The sequence below is a fragment of the Dipteris shenzhenensis genome, chromosome 27, assembly GCF_047967505.1.
Source record: "Dipteris shenzhenensis isolate YYH24624 ecotype China chromosome 27, Dip_SZ_1.0, whole genome shotgun sequence".
Lineage (NCBI taxonomy): Eukaryota > Viridiplantae > Streptophyta > Polypodiopsida > Gleicheniales > Dipteridaceae > Dipteris > Dipteris shenzhenensis.
Genome location: NC_141622.1, coordinates 36,162,948 through 36,173,355, shown reverse-complemented (window position 1 = coordinate 36,173,355; position 10,408 = coordinate 36,162,948). Strand labels below are relative to the sequence as shown.

The following is a 10,408-nucleotide window of genomic DNA, read 5'->3' as shown; positions in this document are numbered from 1 at the left end:
GCATATCGGCATTTGTGGATGCAAGAAACTCCGTGATATATACTAATGACTCTTGCACAAGCCATCCCTCTGCCATGCTTGCTTCTGGTCTTGCACTTTGTCTTACAAATCCCTTCAAAGTTTTCATAAACCGCTCAATAAAAAACATCCACCGACTATGAACAGTACTTGTAATGGCCACCTCATCAACTATGTGCACAAGCAAGTGCACTTGAGTTGTCATAATGCTCGAGGGAAAGTGCTTCTCAAGCAAGCATACGGCTTTGATGGATTCCACACTAGCCTTCTCGATGCTCGATATGGAGATCTCTTTTTGAGATATCCACCTATTTCACATGCCCATGTAAGATATATTCATAATCAGTCTAACAATCTCAGAAAGATTGCCGCCTTCGAGTATAAATAACATCTTCACTTTCCAACTAGAAAAGCCTTGTCCTTGAAACAAAGGAGCAGATCGTTGGCCAGAAGGAAAGCCATTGATGATTATAAATGTTTCCATCATGCTTCGAAAAAATACATGTGTCAAAGCTCGTGACAATGATCAAGAACACAATTGTCGCTTTGACAATATAGAACTCGAGATATGCCAAAAAAGGATAAAACATGGGACTAGAGTATGCTAGAAATAGCATACATGCAAAGAAAAGAACTATGAGCTTATTGATCACAAAACCAAGATATTTTTGGAGAAGAGCACAGCTTGTTAATCACGAAACCAAGATATTTATGGTGAAAAGCACTACGAGCATGCCGATCACGAAACCAAGATATTCTTGAAGAAAAGCACTATGAGTGTGCTGATCATGAAACCAAGATAAAAGTAGTCAACATGAAAACTAACGTAACTTTTCGCTCCGAAATCTAATCGGGGCATTTAAGTGCTCAAAATGAAGAGCACGACGAGAGCTACACTTTACAAATTGATCCACGATCCATTTTCTACCAATAACTTTCTCAAATTCACACCAAAAGACCCTTAAAAAACCACATCAAGTTAGAGATGTCAAAATCGACAAGAGAAAATAAGCAATGAGATACTGAAAGCGCTATGTAATGAAATCAACAAGTAATAATTTCTATCTTTCTTTGTTACAGTGAGCATACAATAGCAAGACCTTTGTAGCTCTAATACCATGTTGAGAGAGAAGAAGAAGAGACGATAGACACATCAAATAGACTCCCAAAGATTGATTCATATTGATCACTAGTTACACATATATACGTGAGACCTAGTTCAAGTTAGGGCGAGCTATATATAGCTCTTACATTTGGTGATTTGGAAGGACTCTCCCATGAAATATACTTGACTCAAACATGGGGGGGGGGTCCCTAAGAAATATGTAAGGCATGTGTGATCAATAGAAGTGGTTTTATATTTTTATGGGGTTATAGAAAATATACATACATCGGGGGTTTCAAACTTCAAAAACTGAAACTTATCATACATCAAGAATACTTTATTTATCTCAAAATTAAAAGAAGGGTTGTATATAGGTGATAAAAATCCATAAGTAGGGGGGTCTTAATAAGCCATTATCACACATGCTATATGGAGTTTTTCCATACTGGTCCCCCTGAGCATTCAAAGGGATGGTGAGACTAAAGAGGAAAGGAATTAGAGAATGGCAGGACCTCTGGGATAGACAAGCTTAGCCATAGATAGAGGATGAACACTTACAAAGAAATTTCAACCTTTGCCATTTTGATTTGATGTTGATATAGGAAAGAAGAAGACTATAGGATAGAGGCAATATAAATGAGGCGGTTGATGAGCCATCACTTCAAGAGCGGCATTGCTACCGACTGGCGGTATCAAGATGACCAAAAGAAACAAGCTGTCATCGATGAATTAAAACAAAAATACCCTAACCTGCCAAATTGGGAGTTTAATGAGAATTATATGCGAGAGCGCATGGGTTTGGTCTTGAAGCATCGTAGATCAACCTTGCGTACTTCCATTGCAAAGGGGATGGCTAAACCCAGCTGGGCAGACAAAGCTAATTGGAAGTTCTTCAAGAAGCAGAATAGGGACCATCTCGAAATGTTCAAGGGTCAAAGGAGGGCTGCGAAGAGACGGCTGGACATCATGGGTACCTCGCACTTTGGTGCAGGCAGACGGTTGGCATTCGAGGCAACCGTGGTAAGTCTACTTCTTCTCATATAATGTATTGTTCTATTTGTCTTACTACATATTACATGCACTTTATCTAACTCTAACTCTCGTAAATTGGATCCACAGCAAGCTGCAATGGGTCATCTTCCTACAGATGCAGAGACGCGGTGCACATTTTGCATAGGAACAAAGCCATGGTTTATTGAGCAAGAGGCAATGGGAGCGACGGTCGATTGGGCTGAGGTGGTTGCTCGCATGGTATAGGTCTACTCCTACTTGTAATCTCACTTTTTAAATTGTTTTATTATTTAAGTTTCAATCTAATTTTCAATTTATATGGTTCACTCTTAGGATCAAAGCTTGAGCGTCCCATCACTGGAGGCGAGCGATCACCAGGGCCAAGGATTAGATGCACGTGACAAGGATCAGGGCGAAGGCATAGCTCACGAGGACCAAGGATCAGGCCAACAAGACAAGGACGAGGATGAGGACGACGAGGACGATTTGAATGAGTAGTAGTAGTAGTAGTAGTAGTAGCAGTTTGCATATACTTCGCCATGTATGTCATTTTGTATATCCGCTCGTTTGAGCAATTTTGTATCACCCTTTTCGAAAGGGTAATTTTGTAATAAACAATGTTGTATATGTTCGACATGTATATGCTTTTGTTGCTCGATCATTTCATTTGAGCGATTTTGTACTACCCTTTTCGCAAGGGAAATTTTGTAATAAAAAACTTTTTTTTGTAATTACAAAAAAAAAGCATTAGTGGGGAAAAACAGGGCTTGCTATGGCCCTATTTAGCCCCACTAATGCTTTTTTTTAAGTTCTTTTAATCATCGCTATATAGCGACGTTTACCAGTGTTGCTATATAGCGATGTTTATCAGCGTCGCTATATAGCAACGGTTCTTTTTCGACACTTTTAATGACTTTAATAATGACGTTTGCGCCCGTAATTTTTTTATATATATGTAATCGGTATTTTCGTCAGAAAAGGGCCTATGCCTTGTAGTGGTACAAAGAAACAACCTCCTAATAAACCACATAAACACAATATAATTTGAGATCGATACTTACAAATTGGGCCTCCCATGATTCAATACCCCTTGCTCCAAAATGCACGTTTCCATATTGCTCCATTTGGATCCTTCGTGCCTCCACGTGCTGCAGACTGGGGTCCGCCTTCGCTGCCTTCATTGCTTTCGTCCACTCATGCTTGTGAGCGGTGTGAGGATAAAAGAGAGAAAAAGTCAAGATAAAAGAGAGAAAAAGAGAGAAGGAAAGAGAGGAGAAAAGAGAGGAGAAAAAAAAGAGAAAAAGAGAGGAGATAAGAGAGAAAAAGAGAGGAAAAGAGACGAAAAGAGAGGATAAAAGAAAGAAGGAAAAAGAGAGAAAAAGTGAGGATAAAAGATAGAAAAAGAGAGAAGGAAAGAGAGGAGAAAAAAGAGAGAAAAAGAGAGGAGATAAGAGAGAAAAAGAGAGGAGAAAAGAGAGGAAAAGAGACAAAAAGAGAGAAGGAAAGAGAGGATAAAAGAGAGAAGGAAAAAGAGATAAACAATGAGGATAAAAGAGAGAAAAAGAGAGAAGGAAAGAGATGAGAAAAGAGAGGAAAAGAGAGGAGATAAGAAAGAAAAAGAGAGGAGAAAAGAGAAGAAAAGAGAGGAGAAAACAGAGAAAAAAAGAGGAAAAAAGAGGAAAGAAGAATGCTCCATCATGCATGCCCTCTTTCTTTATCCCGCCCTCATGCTTCGGTCCAATTTTTCTCTTTCTTGGAGCCGCCCTCATGCAATCACTTATTTCCATCATTCATGCAATCCCTTATTTCTTCACGAATGCAATCCCTTTCTTCATTCATGCAATCCCTTTCCATCATTCTTGCAATCACTTATTTCCATCATTCATGCAATTCCTTTCTTGGAAGGGGAAGGGGAAGGGGAAGGGAAAGAGAAGGAAAAGGAATGGGAAGGGAAAGGGGAAGGGGAAAGGGAAGAACACACAAAAAAAATTATCGTAGTGCATCTAACAGCACGTCTACAGGCACGGCTGTCTATTTTCTCAAAAATTAGATGCGCTATTTGACGCGTCTATAGATGCGCTCCGACATACACCTTTTTGAACGAAACTAAAAAGGACATGTGCCCGGACCCCAAAAAGAACAGTACTAGTACAATAGAGGTATGGAAGCTTCTTGTCCTTTTTCAAAGCTGCTTCTCTTTCTTTACTTCCTTGTTCACCCTCTTCTCTTGTATGCTTGGGGATGACTGTGTAAGCCTGGAGATGAGTGTGGGTGCTTGGAGATAAGTGTGGATGCTTGGAGCTATGTCTGTTAATAGGAAAGCAAGCCGCACGACGCTAAAAGTATGTGAAGGAAAGCAAGCATTCTAAAAGTAGGTTCGAAAATCAGCTCACAGTCTGCGCGTTTAAAAGGGCGTCTAAACACATGTCTAAAAGCACATCTAAAAGCACATCTAAATGCGTGTCTATCAGCGCGTCTACACTATGTTTTAGATGCACCTATAGACGTGTTCCACAGTACAGACGCGGTGTTAGACGCGCTTTTAGACACTACACAGAGTTTTGACATTTACAACTCATGTAAGAACACATTTTTTGGGTTGTTTATCTGTAGGATGTCTTCATCTTCAACAAGTAGCTCCAGTGAGGATGAATCCCTCCGTATCCACCATCACAAAATGTGGTTGGAGCAAAAAATCAAATGTATGTGTGATCGATGTTGAGGAAACATGTATCGATTGTATTTGTGTTTGAATTAGGTTGTCTATCAACCAATGGTGGATAATAATAGGTGGTGGCATGTCATACCTATTACGCCACGTTCTAGAGTGATGTATAATACATTTACTAATATGGAGCGTATGGAGGATGATCATGGCCATGGAGGTGATGATGACCGTGATATGAGAGAGGAGGATGATCATGAGATAGGAGATATAGATATGGAGGCCATAACTGTGAGGATGAGCCTACCATTGGTGATGCTGATTTCGATGAGTACATGAGTAGCACAAGTAGTAGTGGGCTGAATGTATTTGTAGATCTCAACACTGGTTTGGATTTTGAAGTAGATAGTTTGGCAAGGGTTGATCTCATTGAGGATGAGATTGAATTGTAGCCCAACATTGATATTGGCAAAACTATTTTACATATTGTCTCATTCTCCTCACCTCACTTAATTTTTGTATATGTGGGTTTGCCAAAAAGCATTGATATTTTTATTAAAATTATGTGCTTTGGTAATCATGGGCAATGCTTGAAAAGCAGTGATGTACATTCACCAACCTGCAGCAAAATCTCACTTTCTATATTCTCTGTTTTGCATCTAAATTCCATGTCTAATTCACAATGTAGACGTGCTAATAGACATGCTAATAGACGCACTATTAGACGTGCAAATAGACGCGCTATTAGACGCACCCGTATTTTCACTATTCTAACAGCGGCTATAGACGCACCTGCTATTTTGCACATCTATCAAGCGCGTCTATAGTTGCTTTGTCTTGTTGTGCATGGCAGTCACTTATAATCTATATCAACCTTGTGCATGTAATTAGCTCAAAGAAGTTTTCTTTAATTGAGGTTTTATCATATGCAAAGGGCGCTTCTTCAATATTGAAGTACATTATGAATGTTTGTGAATATACCACGGGACATATTGCTAGTAAGATACCCTCATATACAAGGTATTTTCTCTTGACTAGATTCCTAAATTACTGATATTACAAATGAAGAAATCACTTGGATCTATAAAGTTGAAGCTCAATTATAATGAGTATTAAAATTGATTGCACAAAATCATTCCTCAAATAACACATACTCAAAAAACTCATTTATTCTAAATGAATGGAACTAGATGAACTTGAACTACTACTAAAATATGTAAGTGTAGTTTTAAGGGGATATGAATCATTATCTTTGAAGCTACTATCATTGAGCTAATTGATAACACATTAAAAGAAAATGTGGTGTACTCCAACCCAAAGAAGCAAATCACATCACTGAAAACAAAAATCTTGGTTGTGTTTGGCATGTTAGGATAATATTTTCTAGGGCAATGACTCTATATAACAGGTAACATACTAGGTTCATCAATGGAAGACTAATTGGGATTTAGAGCCCATTTATGAATAGGAGGGGGCCAAAAATTACTTATTCAATAAATGTGCAAATGACAGTACTTTTAAATTAAAAATTACTTATTCAATAAATGTGCAAATGACACTTTTAAATAAAAAATTACAACATGTATATGCACAAAAGAGTGATAAAGAATTATTCAAAAAAATGCAAAATTGGTAATAGGGATATTTTAAATGTGTGCTTGCTCACAGACATTTTATGAGTTTTTAGAGAGTGACCACCTTGAGAACTTTATTTAATTATAGGCATACAACTTAATATAGCATACAATCTCTTCCCTTATTAATATACCATATCTTGCCTTAATTTAATGCACATAAACTATAGTATGCACCAATGCAATCCTACTATCACATGACTCCATCCTACTACTAAGTCCTTTTAATCTCCACCATTAAATAATTATACAATCAAAGGACGTGCAAGGATTGCATGGGACAATATGTATTTGCATATGTTAATTAATGCACCATAATTGTACTTTATAAGTCCTATAAGGGCTTTATTATTGCAAGCTGAATGCACATCCTATGCAAACATGAATATGGACTCATTTGTATGCAATAAATGGGATCTCTTTGTGATGTATACTTTTATTGAATAAATGCACGCATATGTATAAGAAACCCTGGCAGCTAGGAAAGCTAGGAAGGCTAGGAAGGCTAAAAGGCTAAGACATCAACTATAAATTTACCCTTCACAAAGTTTTAGCAAGTAGTGGAAACTCAAGAAATGCTTTATATGGGTGTTTTGGAGTGAGCATCCGTCCTACACTCATGGTATCATAATGGCCGTATGAATGAGCCGTCTACTTATGCTGTTTGACAAGTAAACCTTGAATTTGAAACTCATATTAGAGTATGGTTACCAGTAGACAAGTAAACCTTGAATTTCGAAACTCATATTAGTATGGTTACTGGTAGTAACTAGTAGTTGGCAATCATAAGTGTATAGACTTGACGTGATGCCTGAGCTCCGAACGTGACCCTTAAAATTTGTGGTCAAGCCAACTCCCTGATTCACCGATCATGAATAAATGCTGTGCTACACTCGAACACGGCACCGACCACAATACTCTTTAACAAGAGCCTCCAAAAAAAAAACAAAAACTATTTAGCAAGAGCGTTCATACCTAAACTATCACTCTGCAAGTGCAATCATCCCTGTGACTCATCCCCCACTTGCTCTTCGCAGCTCCGTCAGCAAACATTCAACAACGGCTTTACAGCCCTCCCCTGTTCATTTGTGAGGCTTCTTTTGCCTTAGTTGTAGTCAAGATCACGATATCGTGCTGTTCTCCCTGATTACAATAGTGGATGCCATCTGCCGCGATTGGAATCGAGACGTTCTACGACTGAGTTTCCTTTCATTTTTGTTTGTATGCTGAGAGAAGTTTAAGTGCAGTTCCCATGGAGGTCGAGCTATCGAATAATGACTTCTAGCTTCTCGCGCTCAGTAGCTTCGAAATTCGTTTAGTAAGCACTCATATAGGCTGCAAGTTGAGTCCACTTGATTGTGGACAATGGATGAAATACTTATCTGGCCAAACGATGAATTGCTCCTTTCAAGTCTTCAGAAGGCTGCCGCAGTCTGTGACCTCAAGAATGACGTCGCTCTCGACTTCAATCTGGGCAAATGTTCACCCTGCAAAGAAACACTCTTGTGGCCACGGGACTGGGAAGATCTTCAGCAGGCTAATTTGTGGCGGGCCACACTCGGGGGATACAACATAACTAGCACACCATATTCCAGCAGCGAGATCCCCCTGAATGTCCTGAACCAAAGTGCCGATTGTCCGCCCGATATCTCTGTTAGTATAGAATGTGCCGATGGTCCGCCGGATATTTCTGAAAGTATTTCACAAAATGCGGCTCTAGAATCTCCATGGGTGGACTTCGATAAGCTCACTGGAGAAATCGACCCAATGGCTGCAGCGTTACACGAGTGCTTTCTGAATTCCTTGCCTCCGATTTCGGAAAATCAGCTACAGGTGGATTGGAAGAGAAAGAGTGGTGCTATGTCAGACAAAAACGTCCTTGTGTTCAATACCGAACTTAGAGCTGAAGCCCAAGAAAAGGTCGCAAATTCCGCAATGACGCATTCTCGGCATTCTGATACTTCCAATGCTTCTTCGCAGGGCAAAGCAAAACGTCTCATTCCGTCGTTGCGTAGCCAGGCAGTACCTAGCCGGTGAGATTTAAGACTGCAGTCTAATTTATTTGATGCATAGATCTTTGTTGATTCGTATCTTCATAAGCAGAATTTCGGAAGGCATTCATCCATAAATCTATCATGACCAATTGAAGACACTTATGTGAGACTTATACCTGCAGGAAAGCGAGGCAAACCTCCGTTCCCCCAGGATCCATAGTCAAGTTTGTTATGAAAAGCGAAGGAGAAATCGTGGACGATGGGTTCAACTGGGTCAAATATGGCCAGAAAGCCCTAAAATGTACCACTTATCCGAGGTAGCGTTTTATGCATGACAGGTTACTAGTAGGAATGTAATTATATTTGGAATGGCTAGATGCATCGTTAGTTGTAAGGGGGGAAAACTTATAAAGGAAAGGAAATAGCCCAAGGCGTAAAAATACTCAAGCTCACATTCACACTTACAATTGCTCACATGAAGGTTTCTAACATGGATGCAGAGACTATTATAGGTGTTCACACAAAGGTTGTCATGTTCGAAAGCACATTCAACGTTGCTCATTTGATGCCTCATATGTGGAGATATCATACAAAGGAACACATCACCACGAGTGCCCATCTCCTCTTGTAGCGCATGGATCCACACTACCATAAACACTTATTAGTAAGATCCAACTCCAAGTTTGCAACCTCTTAGCAAAGTTTGTATATTACTCAACAAGGCTAGTGGAAAGGCTTACATTTGCTTCCACTAAGAAATGATGGTACACATTTATAGATTTTGAAGGTTTACATGTGTAATCCATCTACTTCTACCTTATCACACATTAAAAAAACATCCTAGATGTAATGGTGAGACCCTGTATAGTATTTATTGTACTCATAATAAGGCAAGTCTTATTTTATCTATGCATTAGAAATGAACGTCCATGTGTATAACTTCTCATAGATATTTTCTATTTAGTTTATATCCATAAAATTTATATAGAGTCAACAGAAGTCCACTTGAATACTTTTGACTTTTTAAGATTGGCTAAATTTAACAAAGATTATCCATTTTCATTGCAAATTCTAGGAACACTAGGTGACAATCATTCAAACAATTTTCATGATTTTGAACATTTTAAACTTTGATTTAACAAAATGAAGTTGTTTCTAGTTTGAGTATAGTTTACATACTGATTTCATATTACCTATGTGTGTGCCAATTGTCGTATTGAAAGGGGAAACGTGTAAGAGTTGCTTTACCCAAATTTGAGTATGCAAATTCTCCTTATTTAAATCTTCAAAAAATTTCACAGTGTTTTGTTTTGAGAGATGGCTTTGCTATGTAGGCACTTACACCGACCAGACATCTCATGGAGAAAAAATTTCCCCCCACTTTATTTATTCGATGCAGATTCAAAAAATTGTCTAATGAAGAAAGCTTTGTAAGTTGACAAATGCAGGTTCAAATTTTAACTATCAACGTCATTTTCTTGTTGGTGTTTCATCTGGACTTGGATGCCCTGCTTGACTCACTCTCTCCCCCAATTTCATGACCTACTATTGTGCCTGACATGCTTGTTCTTAGTCAACTCGCTTGGCTTCCCTTAGGTTGGCATACCTGACTACAACTCCCTCTTCATCAAAGACCTGGTGTGGTGCCCAACAAAAACACATGGCTCTCCTCATGCATGCAAGATTCCTCTAGTTAATGCCTACTCATGGTACTCTATGCCAATGCTTTGGATTGTCTCATTGTTCTTTATTTTGTTTTGGGTGTGTGGGGCAATCACCATTTCTAGATGGCCAGTGGCAACTCACAAACATACAAACTTAATGTTCTAGGATGCCCTGCAAAAAAATGCTTTATTGCAAGAAGAAAGAAATTTCTTGAGGGGTAACATGTACCCTACATTATAAGTTGACAGACTCTTCCAAGATATTTTTTCTCCATAGTCATTACAGTGTTAACAAATACTTGAAGAAGAGTTCTTCT

At 38.8% G+C, this 10,408-nt stretch overlaps 1 protein-coding gene across 1 annotated transcript; it reads left to right on the top strand.

Moving 5' to 3' along the window:
* The first annotated feature begins 8,342 nt into the window (after positions 1–8,342).
* Positions 8,343–9,116, top strand: LOC147884233 (putative WRKY transcription factor 43). Its single transcript, XM_087398231.1, has 3 exons — positions 8,343–8,466; positions 8,610–8,744; positions 8,928–9,116. The coding sequence occupies exons 1-3, from the start codon at positions 8,369–8,371 to the stop codon at positions 9,079–9,081; spliced, it is 387 nt and encodes a 128-aa protein (XP_087254357.1). The 5' UTR covers positions 8,343–8,368; the 3' UTR covers positions 9,082–9,116.
* The last annotated feature ends 1,292 nt before the right edge of the window (positions 9,117–10,408 follow it).